Consider the following 20,100-nt stretch of genomic DNA (forward strand, 5'->3'; position numbering starts at 1 on the left):
CATTTCACACACACCCGAATGTCACCCGAGTCCGCAAAGACAAAAATACAATGTACATTAATTTCCAATTAAGATATTTTTAAAATCTATTTGTATTTTTAATAAATAGTTGGGTTGATTGGCATATAGTTACATTTTCTTGATGAGAAAGTTCATTTTTTCCGAATAGCAGAAGTTGAAGTTGCAGGTCTAGTGGGATGAAATAATTTAGATCACGAAACAGTTGCAAACGCTGAACAGAGTAATTATTACATTCAAAAAAGAAATGATATGCATCTTCAACAGGGTGTCCACATTGGCAGTGTTTAAAATTAATCAAATTTGCATGAAATAAATCGTTGTTAAGAGTACTAGATCTGTTTCTTAATCTTGCATGCATAATGTTATGTTTTCTGTCACCAATTTGATAGTAGAAGGGAACTTTTGTGTCTGTAAAATTTTGAAGAGAATGTTTAAAGGCCGAGTACGTAACACTTTGTCGGATTTCGTTATCTAAATGATTCCATAGTTGGATAGTAGAGGGAAAGAAAGATGAATTGGTAAGATGTAAACAAATACACAAATGAAAATACAATCTTTTTCTGCATACGTATCGGCCGTATACATGCATGTGTGTACACAATTACATGAACACGAATTCCCGTTCGGTGATCCTGGAATAAACCTGTGTTTGGTAGATTTGAATTGTCAAAACAAGAAATCATTATTGAATCTATCAATTATAATACATGTAATACATCGAATCTACCGTGTCGTCACTTACAACCAACTCTGTTCCCGCCAGAGGGCGCAACAAGTTGCACTAGTATTTGGAGCATAGCTATATTTGACGTGGGCTTTCCAAAAACTTAAACTGACATAATGGACATTGGCTACGTAGCAGATAACTGTTGACCGCAGATTATTTAGTCTGGGTATATGTTTTATCGATTCTGCTTGAATTATAAAAAGGATGCTTGGCTAAATTGTCCCTTTAAGTAATCCATTGAATATGATGTTCTGTTGTAGGAGCCGAGGCAGTCAAATGTTATAACTACTACTATGAGACCTACACATATTACTGTACCTACTACTACAGCTAGTGAGTATTGCCTTCAGTATCCATGCCTAGGCTTATGTGATGACATAGTACTCAAATCCATATTATTTCAAGGAAACTGAAGCAAAATATTGAATGAATTTGCAATTTCGAAATATTGCGTTTCCAGCTCTGGGCTAACTTATAAAATGTATATTTCGGAATAGCGAGATTCCATTTCTTGGCACGTGACTTGGGAAATGTGAATTAGTTCGTGGTCAGATTCATTGAGCAGTGTTGATCCTGTACTCGATAAGCATATTATATAAGATATCTTATTTATCATACAAATATCTTATTTATCAAATAAAATATCTAACATGTTGGTAAGATATTTGAAGTTAATGACATATTTTATAAGATATCTTACATAATATTTATCTTATTAAAGATATATCTTATATAATATTTAAGATATCTCATAAACATTTCTTTATATCTTATTTTTATGTTAAGAAAAATATCGTATATGTATGACATCTCTTATATCTTTTATTAGATGCCTTACACAATTTATAGATATCTTAACTAATTCTCTATACATTATATCTTACTACTGAATCAGCATTGCTCCATGAATATGTGATAACTTTACTTGCCGTATTGCAACCATGTTTTCCGTCATCAAGAAATTAAAATTAATGTGTTTTAATAATTTCCTCGTCTTGATACATGTATTTGAATTATTTATATATGTGTAATATTAGCCCGAGTTTCCTCTGGCCCTGACAACATGTCCTACACCAGTCATGGTGTCAGGACCAGAGGAAACAGGGGCTAGTGTAATACATACACACAAATATATATGTATATCAATTTTTTTTTTATATTTATTTTATTTTTAAAGACATGTTTAATACATAAATACATAAGAATCACACACACAAACACACATCGATTCCAATATGTATGGTTTGCTATCATCATAGTCATAATATCATCTTCAATGTCATCATAACCTATATTTTTCATCATCATAGTCTCATCATCCTACTTAAACATTAAAATCATCATAATAATAATCATCATCATCATCATCATCATAGTCATCTTCATCATAATCTCATCTTCACAATCATAGTCATATTAATCATCCTACGAATCATTACCATCATAATAATCATCATCATCATCATCATTAGTCATCATCATAATCTCATCATGATATCATCATCATCATAGTCATCATCATCATAATCTTATCATCATCATCATAATGATAATAATAAACCTTAAATCATCAGCATCATCATAATCTCATCATGATATCATCATCATGTATATATAGTCATCGTCATCATCATACTAATCATCATATAACCATAATCATCATCATCATACTCATCATCAACATCAATTTAACTACAAGGATAAATACATACAAACCAAACATACTCCTATACCTGTATACATATTCTGATAAACATACATCCATCCACACATACATACACATTCAGTTTCCTGGTAGCATGATCAATCCTGTCGAGGGCTCAGCTTCTGTGTTGGTCATATCAACTCTTGCCACATCAACATGTATATCAATTTAATATGACAGCATACATTTAACACAATATGTGCAGGAAATAAACCGGAAGTACTTCTTACTCCTGTTTCCCTCTACCGGTGATAGTCCTCAATATCCAAAGTTGAAACACGTTGGGCGCCATTTGTTACAGTGCTTTTCCTAACGGTTCAATAAATCCAAAACAATGTTGGGTTCGTTTCTGCCATTTATTCCGTATTTAATGGAAAAAAAACTGTAAGTAGTCTATTCATATCAAGGGACATAACTTTTACATATACATGTACTTAAGTTATTAATGATGCATAGTACTTAGGTCCTAGTACATTTTTGGTTCAATTGCTTCATGTAAAGATATAATAATATTTTTACAATGTACATATCAATCATATTACCCTCACCATTACCTATCAATATACAGATGATATGAAACTACATTATATATGTATTACAATATATAGCTCACTAATAGCTCACTTATAAAAGAATATCTTGAATATAAAACTGACCCTACATATCCTGCAGGGGTTTACAGAATGGCTTTGAATCTAAATCATCCAATCATGATATGATAGGAAGTTCTATCACCACTCAGTATGTACAAGTAAAACTCACCCAGTTCCTTAGTTCTTCAATTACAACCTATACCTTCAATACTTTGGTGCTGAGTGAAATTAGTCTAGTTAAAATTCATGCAGTTGTTATCTACGGCCTATAAAAATGTCCGTAGATGTCATGTGACTAAAAGTACTCACATTCCACACATTCTTACGTACAGGTAACACACACCATTAAGGTCCTTACACCACTATTTTTCCTCACACAACTATGGTATCACACAACCATTTTAGGTTCCTTACATCAAGACCTTTCATAATACCGACATCCAAAATATCATTCTTACACAATATAAATATATCACCCTGTTACATTTACAATTGATAATCAGCTGATAGTGCAATAAACGTCATAACTATAAATTTCTTTAAAACAATGCTTTACAAACTCAAATTGTTTAACTTTGTGTTCACCACATTCGATAAGGGGTTATCCCAAGTATCCAGGAATATCAAAGCGATAACTGAATAATCAAATACGTTAAAATATTGAAACGTGGAATGTTTAAGTCTGAAACAAATAAGTGTCTATGTTTCAGCTACGACTCCAGCCCTGGAGGGATAGTTGGCGGTGTTGTGGGAGGCCTGTTCGGCCTGGGCACACTAATAGCTTTGATCGTGGTCTGTGTGTGTTGTCGCAGGAGGCAGGCTAACGCGGGAACGGTGTTCGGTAACAGATCGACCACGGCTGTTACTATGGGTAGGTTGTATATAATTGAAAGCGTTCATTTATTGATATTCCAATTTTTTTTTGAAATATGACTTTGAGGTCATGCATTTGTCTGAGAAAATGGTAACCTCTGGGTCAAGGTCAATCTATAGCCGTATTGCATAAAGCATAATGCAATAATATATTAGTTAACATGTACCGAGTTTGAATGGCAGTGAGTTTGTTTGATGGATGTATCTCCCCATGAACAGCAAGAACTATTTTGTGGCGGGTCTCCTTGTAGTAGTTGGTGACTACCTCAGTTAACAACATATGGTTGGCCCGTCACTTGCCGCCAAGAGCAATTAGGATACAGTGTCTTTCCCAAGGACACAACCACGACAGCACAGACCGGAGAAACGCAAACCGACAAAAAGTACAAAAATAATAATAAATAAACAAATGCAAAAACTACATGGCTTAATCAGCGTCAAGGTGGCTTAATCAGCGTCAAGGTGGCTTAATCAGCGTCAAGGTGACTTAATCAGCGTCAAGGTGGCTTAATCAGCGTCAAGGTGGCTTAATCAGCGTCAAGGTGGCTTAATCAGCGTCAAGGTGACTTAATCAGCGTCAAGGTGGCTTAATCAGCGTCAAGGTGACTTAATCAGCGTCAAGGTGGCTTAATCAGCGTCAAGGTGGCTTAATCAGCGTCAAGGTGACTTAATCAGCGTCAAGGTGGCTTAATCAGCGTCAAGGTGGCTTAATCAGCGTCAAGGTGGCTTAATCAGCGTCAATGTGACATGTGGTCAATATTCAAAGGATAACGTCGACCTATGTGACATTGAACATAAGCTCAGGTCACCTTATATTCACAAACTTCGTAGCTATCGGACGTAATCATTTTTAATCAAGCTATTGGTCAAAAAGTCACTATCCCGTGATCCCTTATTGTGTAAATTACATTTTAAGACTGATAGGAAACAAACACAGTGAGTAATGTTAAATGAAATGCAATTATGTCCAATGTAATACTACAAGAAATTGTAATATTATCATTTTGAAAAAAATGTAACGTTGACTATATAGTGACATTGCAACCCTGAAATTCCAATTCATTCAAGACATTGTGATCCTTTATAAGTGTCGAATGTTCGATCACAATCTATCAAGGAATGAAGCCGCCAGAGAGCTAGCAAGCATTTTCTAAAATCAGTAATGATGATTTTGACCTTCACTAAACAACCCCGAAATTAATTTAATTCATACACATGTTTTAATTGAGTATTTTAGTATCCATATCAATTTAACAAATTACTCCTCTTTGATTGTTCAATTAAAATTTCCCCAAATATTGCTACCCGTTAACCTTTATGATAAGATATCTCCAAAAATGACTATACCGTTATGAATATTATAGACATACATGTATATTTGTAAGTACAGTATGAGAGCCTTCCTGCTTGAGGACAACACTATTGTTCGGGGAGATGAACCCAGGGCTCCCCAACCCTGGTAACTCCTATCAAATACAGAAGTGTGTATACACTTACTGCTTAGCCATAAGTGTATACACACATCTAGGATATTTCCAGCTGGGGGAATAAAATATTTGTACCGTTAAAAAAAAAAACAAAAAAAAAAACTGAAACTAAAACTTGTACGAGATATAATTGTAATATTGTGTGTAGTTTCGTCAAAATCCCTCAAGGAATAGACACTAGAGCGCTGACAATGATTTTTCTAAAATTATTTTTAACGGTGACCTTGACCCAACCACGCTCAATCTGAAACTCGTCGTAGATATTAATTATGGTTCTTAGTTGTGTGTAAATTTGATAATTCCTCATGGAATAAAGCACTAAAGCGCTGACAAAGTATTTTCTAAAATGGTATGGCGACCTTGACCTTGACCAAAGATTTTGATCATGTGAATCCCTAGAGGAATTAAGTTACCAGAGCACTAGAAACTATGATGTTATACATTTAGTACTTAAATACGTACGGATACAGACAGACGGACAGGAATACAGACAGACGGACAGGAATACTATACATTTAGTACTTACATACGTACGGATACAGACAGACGGACAGGAATACTATACATTTAGTACTTACATACGTACGGATACAGACAGAGGGACAGGAATACTATACAGTTAGTACTTACATACGTACGGATACAGACAGACGGACAGGAATACTATACATTTAGTACTTACATACGTACGGATACAGACAGACGGACAGGAATACTATACATTTAGTACTTACATACGTACGGATACAGACATACGGACAGGAATACTATACATTTAGTACTTACATACGTACGGATACAGACAGACGGACAGGAATACTATACATTTAGTACTTACATACGTACGGATACAGACAGACGGACAGGAATACTATACATTTAGTACTTACATACGTACGGATACAGACATACGGACAGGAATACTATACATTTAGTACTTACATACGTACGGATACAGACAGACGGACAGGAATACTATACATTTAGTACTTACATACGTACGGATACAGACAGACGGACAGGAATACTATACATTTAGTACTTACATACGTACGGATACAGACAGACGGACAGGACTACTATACATTTAGTACTTACATACGTACGGATACAGACAGACGGACAGGAATACTATATATTTAGTACTTACATACGTACGGATACAGACAGACGGACAGGAATACTATACATTTAGTACTTACATACGTACGGATACAGACAGACGGACAGGAATACTATACATTTAGTACTTACATACGTACGGATACAGAAAGACGGACAGGAATACTATACATTTAGTACTTACATACGTACGGATACAGACAGACGGACAGGAATACTATACATTTAGTACTTACATACGTACGGATACAGAAAGACGGACAGGAATACTATACATTTAGTACTTACATACGTACGGATACAGACAGACGGACAGGAATACTATACATTGTAGTTTGTTGGAGCGATTTCTTTACATGAGGGTCGTACGTTTTGACAGCAATAGATTACAAGCAAGAAATATTTAAAAAAAAAAAAAAAAGAAAAAAGAAAAAAGATAAACGGCATAGTTTTAGTTTGAATCATTTTTTGAATCAGGAATGTAATTTTATTATTGAAGCATTGATGTCATTTTTTTTAGTTTCATCGCGGTACCCCGATGAAACTAAAAAAATAATTGACATCAACGCTTATAATTAATTTTTGAAAATGATTTTCTAATTTAAAACATGTTTTATGTACAATTTTACTGGTTTTAAATGGGTTTTTTTCTCAAATCAATACGCAACGTCAATTGTCGTTTGTGACGTCACATTTTTTCACGCCATTCTCGGAATTTCTTTCATAGAAGAATGAAAAGAAATTTTCGATCAATCACATTTGAGTATTTACCATGAAAACAAAGAAAAATTAATAATATGTCATTTGAAAAGAGTCATCATCTTATTCAGCTTGCATTCAATCTTAACTTTGTTTCGTTTTTAACTGTATATCTGCATTTTGTATTTACCGCTACATTGACCAATCACATACTTCATCTTGACCAGTACCGCAACGTACCTGTCGCGTCATATCCGGGGCAAAAAGAAATATTATACGGCTATGCCGAAAAATACCCCTTCTCAATCACCACACACATAGGGCATCTAGTTAGGGTAAGAGGAAATCGGACAGGGTAGCATGATACAATGGTGAATTAACTCTGATTTAACTGACAGATATTTTTATGGATATTTATTAACATTTTCTTCCGATTGAAATGTTTGGTTTATATAAGGATTGTCGTAACACACCAAAAGAATGTTTGGATCTCAGAATTTAACTTTATAAAATCATGTTCACGTGTATTTGTTTCCTTACAGTCACCCAGCAAAATACGGCATACCCCGCGGGGCAGTCCGGCTACCCCCAGCCAGTGGTAGGACAAGCTGGCTATCCTGCCGCTCCCATGGGACAGTATGGCACTCCGACCCCTGTGGGAAATTACCCAACTTCGCCTCAACAACAACCTTATCCCGTGGGAACACAGGCCTACCCACAACAGGCCTACCCACAACAGGCCCCAGCCTACAATCCTGGTAATGCGTATGACCCCAATACGGCCCCGATGGCAGGGGGAGGCCCGCAAATCAACCAAGGGTTCCAGCCTCCTCCATCATATGATTCTGTTACCACAGAAAAGCAGTAAAACGACAGAGGAACAGGAGCCGACAGTGTTAAATATTCTATACCGACAACAGCTGTCAATGGCGGATCCAAAGGGGTTCTGACCGGACTCATTTTTAACTCAGAACTTGCATGCAATACATAAACATAACAGATGTAGCAGGGACGTCCCTGTATATAGCTTTTAAGAAATAACTGCCGAACAAAAGTTTAACCACTATAGAAAATTCCTGGATCGCCTCTCTGCTGCCATAGCAATATACTCTAATAATCACTAATTGAATTCAATATTTGAGTAATAGTATTTGTTTATTGTAATATTTGTGAAATATTAAATGATCTATCTCTGTTTACGTTCTGTATACAATGATTGGAAACAATGTTAGTTGTCCATATTGTGTTGGTAGTGACCTACTTGAACGTATTTAAATCTGTGTTTGTCATGTGCCTCTGAGAAGTATACGTTTACCCCGAGTTGTCGCCCCTTACACTCTAGGAACAACAATATAGTAGGGATTGGTTGGATATGGCAGGATCACTGGGAATGGTTGGCTCATTTAAAACGTACAAAGGAACACGTACTGCGAGTGTAGAACCAGGATGTTGCAAATTTTGTTTCCGTTTTAGCTTAATTTGACACCTGGCGTCGACATTCTGATCGATGGAGGTTCTTCGTTTTACTGGAGGTATAGCGATTTTCTAAATGTGGAGATTTTGGTGCAAGTGTTGAAAAGATCAATTAGCTCCTCTATCAGTAGGATTCTTATATTTGGGTTCATGATTGCTAATACTTCCGAAAGTAGGAATATATAGTTTTGGAAAAATCTAATATTAAGCTTTAGTGAAAGTGTTCAAAGGCATCAGTAAGTCCCTGGAAATTTTACTGGACTTCTAGTACATATTTAGTTTGAGGGTTGCTGTAGGGTAAACTATAACTTCCCGGAGTTAGAATGAATAAAGAGAGGACATTGGAAGCACGAGTGAAAAATATGTTATATCCAACGGGAAACCATTCAATATTCTTTTCATTGCAGTTTTATGCCAAAAACAATATAAAAAGCATCGAAAAAAGAAAAGTGTCAAAAAGTGCGGGAATCAGTAACATAATTCATGACGTCGTCTCTTAGTTACGTTACTAGGTCAACTGGACGGAACCATTTTGAAATGACTGATCAGCGCAATCTAAGCTATTTCTGTTGTTATCGGAGAATATGTGTATGAAAAACTAACGTCAAGTGAGTAATTTGTCAAAAACTAGCCTGAATATTTCAGAAATGCAGCAAAATAACCCATTTATCTATTCGCTTTTATTGGAAAAATCGCGCAAGTTTCAGTGAGGTGAATACAAAGGTTCGCTCTGATTGGTCAAAAACGAAAATCTTGTATTTTCATTGCAAAAACTTACATTGCTGTGAAAATATTAGTTTGATAAAATTTCTATAAAATGCAATTAAGTGATATACAATATGAGGGGAGTTTTGTTCCGATGGTGGTAGATATCTTTACTCTTGTAAACGAATTCAAATTAAAAAAAAAATGATAAAATGCAATCACTATGGATTGCTATTGTAATTTTGTCGATATATTTTGCTGTTTAATTATCATGGGAATAGTAGATATGTTATACAAACTAAGTCCACATTTGCCTGGAGTATTTTTTTTTTTTTTAACAAACTTGCTTATACAATTTTATTGTGTTTACTGCAGTGTGTTGTTGATTTTGCTTGCTGAAAATTGGATGTGCACATTTCGTTATAAACTTGTAAAGCTAAACCATTTAATATTTGTTGCATCATATATATATACATTTGTATATATATTAACTGTTCTCATCGTCAGAATCACATATTGTATTTCCCATATCATGCCCTTCCCTGAGTTGAATGAAGGAACTTTTTTATCAACTAGATCTGTTTGTGACATTAACGGTTATATTTAACAATAAAACGCTTGTTACATTGTATTTATTGTCAATATAAATGAAATCTAACGGGCGCCATTCTATTCATCTGTCACCAATATTGCGTTTAAATTCACAATAAATACAAGCCAAAAAATGTTTAATTGTTGTATTTACATTTATTTATGTTAACCTCTGCCTTTCTTATATAAATGCGTTCTTTATTTCCATAGATGTCTTTGTGTGTTCGTTTGAAAGCATAGCATTTTAAAATCAACTTAATTTTTGTGATTAAATTGCAAACAATCTGACACACAGTACAAAGCCTTACCGTGACAATGATCAACATAGCGCCAAAATGACGTAACGCCATTGTTCTCAATCAGTATCCTCGCTGCGTTTGATTCAGCGAAGCATTTTTATGATATGTATGAAAATGACATAACACTCACGTGATCATCTATACGCTCATAGACTGCAGCACACATTAAATCTCTGGCAATGGGTGACTGTGGTGCCAATGTAAATATTCTGCAGTAAAACCTCACTAAGTGACTTTATATCGAGGTTTTACCAAATGTAAAAAGAATATACAGAAATGTAATGAGAGAAACACAGGGGATTGCAAAGCCTTTACGCTTTTTACCGTACGTTTGTACTGATCTACATTTGTACCTTAACATATTGCCTCTTTTGGAAAATACAACATGCTAAATATTAGAAATATTAGAAATATTAGAATTGCTAAATATATGAAAACAATTATTTTCTCAATCGAACGTCTTTCGGCTTGGTTTGTTTCTAATAGCTTACGATGTAGTGTGTCAGGGTTGTCTCCCTTCTTTGCAACAGTATATTCACGTTCAAACAAGTCAACGTGGGAACACCGCGTGACTTTTTAGTATCGTAGACTCGAAAAATCAAAATGTTGGACACTTCTTCATGCATGTTCTCTTTGGTGCCGATCAGTCGGAAAATGTTACCAAATTGTTTAGCCTTAAAGATAAAGTTCAAGTACCCAATACAGACTGTCTTTCTACCTTGCTTCTTGTTATCTCAACAATTTCTCTTTACACCGACATCCGTATCGAGTAGGCCTGTGGTGATAAGGGATAAATTTCTTTTCACACCGAAATCCGTACCGGGTAGGTATGTGGCATTAAGGGGCCAATTTCTCTTCACACCGACGTTAAGGGGTCAATTTCTTTTCACACCGACATCCGTACCGGGGAGGTCTGTGGCATTAAGGGGTCAATTTCTCTTTACACCGACATCCGTACCGGGTAGGTCTGTGGCATTAAGGGGTCAATTTCTCTTCACACGGACATCCGTATCCGTTAGGTCTGTGGTGTTAAGGGGTAAAATTCTCTTCACACCGACATCCGTATGCGTTAGGTCTGTGGTGATAAGGGGTCAATTTCTCTTTACACCGAAATCCGTACCGGGTAGGACTGTGGCATTAAGGGGTCAATTTCTTTTCACGCCGACATCCGTACCGGGTAGGTCTGTGGCATTAAGGGGTCAATTTCTCTTTACACCGACATCCGTACCGGGTAGGCCTGTGGCATTAAGGGGTCAATTTCTCTTCACACGGACATCCGTATCGGTTAGGTCTGAGGCGTTAAGGGGTCAATTTCTCTTTACACCGACATCCGTACCGGATAGGCCTGTGGCATTAAGGGGTCAATTTCTCTTCACACGGACATCCGTATCGGTTAGGTCTGTAGCGTTAAGGGGTCAATTTTTTCTTCCCACCGACATCCGTATCAGTTAGGTCTGTGGTGGTAAGGGGTCAATTTCTCTTCACGCCGACATCCGTATCAGTTAGGTCTGTGGTGGTAAGGGGTCAATTTCTCTTCACACCGACATCAGTATCAGTTAGGCCTGTGGCATTAAGGGGTCAATTTCTCTTTACACCGAAATCCGTACCGGGTAGGCCTGTGGCATTAAGGGGTCAATTTCTCTTTACACCGAAATCCGTACCGGGTAGGCCTGTGGCATTAAGGGGTCAATTTCTCTTTACACCGACATCCGTACCGGGTAGGCCTGTGGCATTAAGGGGCCAATTTCTCTTCACACCGACGTTAAGGGGTCAATTTCTCTTTACACCGACATCAGTATCGGGTAGGCCTGTGGTGGTAAGGGGTCAATTTCTCTTCACGCCGACATCCGTACCGGGGAGGTGTGTAGCGTTAAGGGGTCAAATTCTCTTCACACGGACATCAGTATCGGGTAGGTCTGTGGCGTTAAGGGGTCAATTTCTCTTCACACGGACATCCGTACCGGGTAGGTCTGAAGCGTTAAGGGGTCAATTTCTCTTCACACGGACATCCGTACCGGGTAGGTCTGTAGCGTTAAGGGGTCAATTTCTCTTCACACGGACATCCGTACCGGGTAGGTCTGTGACATTAAGGGGTCAATTTCTCTTCATACGGACATCCGTACCGGGTAGGTCTGTGACATTAAGGGGTCAATTTCTCTTCACACTGACATCCGTATCAGCTAGGTCTGTAGCGTTAAGGGGTCAATTTCTCTTCACACGGGCATCCGTATTGGGTAGGGCTGTGATCATGGCCCTCCTTCACATCTCACGCCGTTACAATAGTGTAAACGTCAGTAGTGGATTTGCGTTTCAATGCGATTATTGATGTGAACACTAGAATCATCAATGTAGCTTGATAAGTTCAGTCCTCTCAGTGATATCAAGCTAGGCAATATTTAAGAGATCTCTTAGAAAAGTCTTCTAAATGCTTTTTATATCAGTATATTGTGGACAATTTTTCCATTCAATTTTACTTAACAAAATATATACCTATGAATTACAGAATATGTTTATCGAAAATTCGTATGTCTGCGCATTCTTTAGCAATCGAAACCGGCCGCTACAAGAATATTGATCGACATAAGAGATATTGTATAATTTGTAATTCAACGACTGAAGTAGAGGATGAATACCATTTTATATTGAAATGTAACATGTACAATAACTTAAGACGTCGTCTCATTAAAAAAATATTACTGGCAGAAACCTTCAATGTTTAAATTGATACAGCTATTGAATGTAAATAATATCAAACAGCTAACTCGTTTAGGCAAATTTATTTTCGAAGCTAATAAGATTCGAGCCGCATGTCTTTAACTTGTTCACTTTCCCCTACATTCGCTCCATATATTTTAACTTGATACACATAAGTATTTCACCATACAATCAGATCTGCCTGATCTCAACGGGGGATGTGCGAGTTTCTGGTAGGGGTATCCCCAACCACTCTCGCATCTCCCTCACCGTTGAGATCATTCATTTGGATCAAATACATAGCTTTTAATATACTGTTATTATATCAATATTATATGTAACCAATAGTACATGATTTGACTAAGTATAGACTTTTATATTTAATATAACTTATGTCAGTGAATTGTATATGCAAATCTTATTTTCGAAGCCAATAAGATCCTGGCTATATGTACAAACTCTGAACTCGTTCTCCACTTTGTAATTTCTATTGCTGTTCACGTATATTATGACTTTGTATATTGAAATATGTGCTAATGGGCAATATGGCCCACAGTCAATAAAGAAATTGATATAGGAACGTGAGACCTTCGTACGAATCAAACATTTAAATATTCCAAGATCATCGACGTACTTTACTGTAAGGGATTCATTCTAGTTCCATCGTTACCTATTGTGACAGGTCACTACCTATTGTGTTAGGTCGTTACCTATTGTGTTAGGTCGTTACCTATTGTGTTAGGTCGTTACCTATTGTGTTAGGTTGTTACCTATTGTGTTAGGTTGTTACCTATTGTGTTAGGTCGTTACCTATTGTGTTAGGTTGTTACCTATTGTGTTAGGTCGTTACCTATTGTGTTAGGTCGTTACCTATTGTGTTAGGTTGTTACCTATTGTGTTAGGTCGTTACCTATTGTGTTAGGTCGTTACCTATTGTGTTAGGTTGTTACCTATTGTGTTAGGTCGTTACCTATTGTGACAGATCGTAACCTATTGTGTTAGGTCGTTACCTATTGTGTTGGGTCGTTACCTATTGTGTTAGGTCGTTACCTATTGTGTTAGGTTGTTACCTATTGTGTTAGGTCGTTACCTATTGTGACAGATCGTAACCTATTGTGTTAGGTCGTTACCTATTGTGTTAGGTCATTACCTATTGTGTTAGGTTGTTACCTATTGTGTTAGGTTGTTACCTATTGTGACAGGTTGTAACCTATTGTGGTAGGTTGTTACCTATTGTGATAGGTCATTACCTATTGTGATAGGTCGTTACCTATTGTTTTAGGTTGTTACCTATTGTGTTAGGTCGTTACCTATTGTGTTAGGTCGTTACCTATTGTGTTAGGTCGTTACCTACTGTGTTAGGTCGTTACCTATAGGTTGTTACCTATTGTGTAAGGTTGTTACCTATTGTGTTATGTCGTTACCTATTGTGTTAGGTCGTTACCTATTGTGTTAGGTCGTTACCTATTGTGTTAGGTCGTTACCTATTGTGTTAGGTCATTACATATTGTGTAAGGACGTTACCTATTGTGTTAGGTTGTTACCTATTGTGATATGTAGTTAACTATTGTGACAGGTCGTTACCTATTGTGTTAGGTCGTTACCTATTGTGTTAGGTCGTTACCTATTGTGTTAGGTTGTTACCTATTGTGTTAGGTCGTTACCTATTGTGTTAGGTTGTTACCTATTGTGTAAGGTTGTTACCTATTGTATTAGGTCGTTACCTATTGTGTTAGGTCGTTACCTATTGTGTTAGGTCGCTACCTATTGTGTTAGGTCGTTACCTATTGTATTAGGTCGTTACCTATTGTGTTAGGGTCGTCGTTACCTATTGTGTTAGGTCGTCGTTACCTATTGTGTAAGGTCGCTACCTATTGTGTTAGGTCGTTACCTATTGTGACAGGTCGTTACCTATTGTGTTAGGTCGTTACCTATTGTGTTAGGTCGTTACCTATTGTGTTAGGTCGTTACCTATTGTGTTAGGTCGTTACCTATTGTGTTAGGTCGTTACCTATTGTGTTAGGTCGTTACCTATTGTGTTAGGTCGTTACCTATTGTGTTAGGTCGTTACCTATTGTGTTAGGTCGTTACCTATTGTGTAGGTCGCTACCTATTGTGTTAGGTCGCTACCTATTGTGTTAGGTCGTTACCTATTGTGTTAGGTCGTTACCTATTGTGTTAGGTCGTTACCTATTGTGTTAGGTCGTTACCTATTGTGTTAGGTTGTTACCTATTGTGTTAGGTCGTTACCTATTGTGTAAGGTCGCTACCTATTGTGTTAGGTCGTTACCTATTGTGTTAGGTCGTTACCTATTGTATTAGGTCGTTACCTATTGTGATATGTAGTTACCTATTGTGTTAGGTCGTTACCTATTGTGTTGGGTCGTTACCTATTGTGACAGGTCGTTACCTATTGTGTAAGGTTGTTACCTATTGTGTTAGGTCGTTACCTATTGTGTAAGGTTGTTACCTATTGTGATATGTAGTTAACTATTGTGACAGGTCGTTACCTATTGTAATAGGAACTGTATAAATAAAATCAGTTTAATCATCACAGTTTATTCATTTTGGCACATTGTGGATCGATTTAGGTAATGATAACGTTTACAGAATATATTTAAATATCATCAATTCATATTGACAGAATTTGTTTACGTATCATCATCAATTATTTACAGAATAGTATTTATAGGTATAACACAGTCATCAACATATTACGTTCTATCAATCGTATACATTCACTTCCTCTATCATCTATAACCCGAGTTGGTCGATGCCGCAAATGCGGACAGAGTCCCAAGGCTATTTGCTGTTGGCTGAATTCTTGAGAAAAAATGCACGTGCTGGACCGTTTGCAACATCGGTGATTTTGGACTCAACGCCCGTAAAGGAGAACTCGTGATACCGTCAACTTTCAACAACTGTTGATGTTTGTTGTTGATTGTGTATGGTGGGGGACAAGGGATTCCGAGCGCATTTAACTGGGCGACATCGACGCCACCTGTTGGTAAGTTCATACCTCCAGGAAATAAGTCATTTTTCTTTTTCCGTTTTTCCTTCATTCTTCTATTTTGAAACCAAGTTTTTACCTGTTGAAAACAAAACTCTTCATTAGAATAAATCAAAGTAGTTAACAAAAGAAAGTCTAAAAATACATTTTGAACAGCGCTCAAATAACCTCATTGTATTACATTACATTTTCGTTGACGAACAGCTTCTATCTGCATTATTTCATTTCACAAAAGTTCAAATAACAATATAGACTTATACAGTGGTCAGTTCACATAACCGACGTTTTATCACAACCTCGAGATTTTTATCGTACAAAACACTTATATGACGTTGTAGAACTTAACGGCTCATCTTCAAGATCGTTTCATTTTCAAGAAAATAATTCGCTGCAAGGAACCCATTATTTTATATAATGCATATCCTACAATTACTGGAAATATCTATAAGAACTATATTATTTATCAACATACATTGTAGATACATTCAGGATAATTACCAGTTGTATACTTTCATGGACTATTGATAACGTATACTGGAAATAAGACCAGACGGCCCTGTAGAGTAAGCGTCTTTGATTTATCGACCAATATTTTTTTCAGTATTACTATAAATTGAATATCTATATAATTACTTGTTGGGCCGTAAGTTCATATTTCCTGGCTAGTCTTGACCTCTCTCCGGCCGGAAGATATCTCTGTGACTGATATCTGCGTTCCAAAGCCTGAATCAGTTCAGTGGAGAATGCAGTCCTCACTTTCACTTTCTTCGTCCGTGGAGTATCCCCAACACCTTCATCAGAATCTAACAAAAGATGTTGACAGAAATTAACATACAAGAATGTTATTGTTTATATCATTGTTAACAAAGAACAATGTCTGTGACTTTATCATATTGTTTTTCAGACGACGACATGCTAGAAAAGAAGATAAAAGCAATTACAGAATTCAATCCTGCTGAAAACGGGCCCGCTATTGGACAAAAATATGCCATCATCCCACAGTTAGAAAAGCAACGCAGTATTTTCTCAGGCAAAAAAATCGTAGAGGGATATCAAACCATAAGAAAAAAGCCAAACGCCGGAGGGTATTACGACTGTCATAATCACTAAAAACTGAACAAAATATTGTCGGTTGGTATTATGGATTTATATGGAATTAATCTGAAATATATATATCGAGACCACAGTTGTTGCTGTATTGACTTAATGAGATGTTAAGTACACCAAATTCCCTATTAGATCTTATAAATATTATTAAATGTCCGTGAAGAATTAGTACGTGTAGCACCCCTTTGCACAAGTAATCCTGCCGCTTAAAACATAGTACTAATCTGCTAAGAAAACTTACCTGATGTCGGAGACACGGTTTCAAAACTTGAATCGATTAAACTGTTATTTGGAGTACGTAATGGACTACTTCCACACTGTGTGTGTTGCTCATCACCGACATAAATGTTCTTCATACATCTTCCGATTACAGGTGTAATACGATCAAGATCACCATGATCACTGATGCGCATGCTCCTGCGACAACTTCTGTATACAGAAGGCGTATTCTGCTGAGAAAAATATCCATCATCTGGACTAAGTCGAAACGACTCTCCTAGCTGATAATTAGAATGTACTTGTGATATACACGGCGATGTCTGCCCATTGTATGTGTAATACGGGCTACTATAGACATCTACAGGTATATACAAATCTGCATGGTTCGTGAAATCTACACCCTGACATGGATTTCTATTCACGATTTCGTTACTGTCACATTCATCGTTTTCTGTACGACTGCTCTTGGCTAGATTCTCTATAGAGAATTCTGTTTTATTAACATTTGTCGTTGCCATTTCATGTACTTCGTCGAGGTCCTCAGAAATTTCATTGAACCGAACACGAATTATATCAAATAAAGCTACAAAACACAGTTGAACACCGATAATTCCAGTTTTTCAGAACACATTTATGAAATCAGCGTAAGGTCTTAACTCCTTTACTCCTGATTGTCAAAATGACTTTAAGCGACATTCCATTTATACACTGGGATGTGTTCAAATAAAGCCACGGTGACCTAATTAACACGTTTTGTGACCAGTTGTCACCGGTTGATTTGTGATAACTGTAATAACACGGGCCAAATGGTTTTGTCTGTCAAAATCCTGTTCGAGCACAGTGTTGAACGTTGTTGTCCTAATTGATTAATCTATTGTCGATTTCAGCCACTAATCGTGGCTCGAACCGTGAACTGCGCACCTGATCTCGGTCAATAAAAAGCGCTAGTCGACACATGTCTGTTGTTAGAGAGACGAAAGGTCTTGTTTTCAATGCCAAATTATCGGTAATTGCAATCGAGTTCAGCGCCTACCTAAATTCGTTGGCTACAGGAAGTTGACACCAGCGCTGAGAATTTCGCTATTATGACCTCATACCTATTTTCACTATACTTATTCATGGCAATCATCGACTTCAACACCTGTTTAATAGTAGATAGCAGACCACATCAGACTTAATCCCCACGTTATTTAAGGATTAGGTGTTTATCTTAGTATTAATTATGCAATTGGTAAGTTTAATATATATGAAATCTTTTTAAATACATAATACATGTGATAAAAATATAACGGCGAGTTACCGATTAAAGAAAACAAATAATATGTAGATTAACGGAGAATTTGGATTTACGAGGAAACAGATATTATATGGATTCACAGTTGTTATGAAGGATTAAGTTCCTATCTCACATTATAGCATCAAATAAACGGCGGTATTAAAGTAATTTAATTAAACACATAAATCTTGTGGGTAAAGGAATCTATTATTCATTCAAATGCGAAAAAAAGAAATATGAACTGTACGAAAACAATTTAACAATAATCATTCAGTTAGCTACAGATATACATGTAGATAGTCTATTCTGTATGATCAACTATACGTTCTACATTTCAGAGGCATTAAAGAGAAACATTTCACGGAGAAAGGCCTGTGTCATTCTACACTCCTGTTATACTGAAACCTGGTAATCAATATATAATACGATGGTATCATAAATTCATCGAGATATATTTCATTGTAAATAAACAAAGAATTGGACACGAGTTATGTCGATCCGTGATGTGATTTCCTTAAAAGATATATAACATTTCAGATTACACAAAATATGACCATCACGAATGCTCAGAAGAGCTTGTATTTCGACTGAACAAAGTAAAGACAACAATAAATAATCACAAATATGCAGCATATATAAAACCATAAATAAAACATAAATACATTCCCTCATAGTCTAGTCATACGAAGATGGCTTGAAAGCCAACAAGTTGTGCAGATATCCAGGAGCATCCTTGTTAAGTATTTAAAAAAGTTTCTTTAGCAATAAGCTGTATGCGGTTAACATGTAAAAGGTTGGAGTTTGAATTAGCCAGGGTATATTCCACAGGAGCCTCATGGTCGTCGGTGACAAATCGAAGACATCTTTCTTGTATTCTCTCCATCTTAACTGTACTGTTTGCTACGAAAGTGCCACACAATGGGACAGTAATTGAAGCTGAGGAGAATAAAAGTGTTGTAAAAACATGTAATCATACGACCTTGTTTAGTTAGAAATTTTCCGATTCTCCTAAGGACAGCTAATTGTCTAGAGTTTTTTTTACAGATGAGTGTGACATGGTCATGAGAAAACAGTCTATATTGACACATAGTAGTGTAACATTCTTATCACAGTTTACTTCATTTCCAGATACATTGAAAGAGGTCATTATGCCATTGGCCTTTTTCCAGGCATTTTGCCTGGAATTTATCGAATACTCTCTCGAGAACATTGTGATCCATATTCTGGTATGACAACGTATTGCCATCCGCATAATTATAGAGCAAAGATTTTTCAACAAAATAAAAAAAATATAATTCATAAATATATAGAACATGGATGGTCCTATAATATACCCCGGGGGGCACCTTTAAGGAGATCACCCCAGGTACTAGTAGGAGGACTAATCTTTATCTTGATCTGCTGCTGGCGATTCCTCATGTAGCTGTCATCCTTACTTTAAGATCAAAATTGTTTTATGGTGGACCATTATTAGGGACTACATATAAAACAATAGACTG

General features: G+C 36.5%; 2 protein-coding genes across 2 annotated transcripts; one reads left to right on the top strand and one right to left on the bottom strand.

The window, feature by feature from the left end:
• Nucleotides 1–531: 531 nt before the first annotated feature.
• Nucleotides 532–10,201, top strand: LOC117339032 (protein lifeguard 1-like). The gene is made up of 3 exons (XM_033900395.1): nucleotides 532–539; nucleotides 3,757–3,917; nucleotides 7,770–10,201. The coding sequence occupies exons 1-3, from the start codon at nucleotides 532–534 to the stop codon at nucleotides 8,093–8,095; spliced, it is 495 nt and encodes a 164-aa protein (XP_033756286.1). The 3' UTR covers nucleotides 8,096–10,201.
• A 5,327-nt stretch (nucleotides 10,202–15,528) lies between these two features.
• Nucleotides 15,529–18,275, bottom strand: LOC117338806 (homeobox protein Hox-D1-like). The gene is made up of 3 exons (XM_033900158.1): nucleotides 17,348–18,275; nucleotides 16,633–16,802; nucleotides 15,529–16,078 (listed from the first exon to the last, which is right to left on the bottom strand). The coding sequence occupies exons 1-3, from the start codon at nucleotides 17,841–17,843 to the stop codon at nucleotides 15,740–15,742; spliced, it is 1,005 nt and encodes a 334-aa protein (XP_033756049.1). The 5' UTR covers nucleotides 17,844–18,275; the 3' UTR covers nucleotides 15,529–15,739.
• Nucleotides 18,276–20,100: the final 1,825 nt, after the last annotated feature.

The sequence above is a fragment of the Pecten maximus genome, chromosome 12 (assembly GCF_902652985.1).
Source record: "Pecten maximus chromosome 12, xPecMax1.1, whole genome shotgun sequence".
In the NCBI taxonomy this organism is placed as follows: domain Eukaryota; kingdom Metazoa; phylum Mollusca; class Bivalvia; order Pectinida; family Pectinidae; genus Pecten; species Pecten maximus.

Excerpts from the sequence above, each read along its gene's own strand:
- LOC117339032 (XM_033900395.1), top strand. Across the intron at positions 3,918-7,769 it reads GACCACGGCTGTTACTATGG|TCACCCAGCAAAATACGGCA; the intron begins GTAGGTTGTATA and ends GTTTCCTTACAG.
- LOC117338806 (XM_033900158.1), bottom strand. The coding sequence starts at position 17,843 with ATGGCAACGACAAATGTTAATAAAACAGAATTCTCTATAGAGAATCTA. Across the intron at positions 16,803-17,347 it reads AACCGTGTCTCCGACATCAG|ATTCTGATGAAGGTGTTGGG; the intron begins GTAAGTTTTCTT and ends ATCTTTTGTTAG. Across the intron at positions 16,079-16,632 it reads ATGAACTTACGGCCCAACAA|GTAAAAACTTGGTTTCAAAA; the intron begins GTAATTATATAG and ends TGTTTTCAACAG.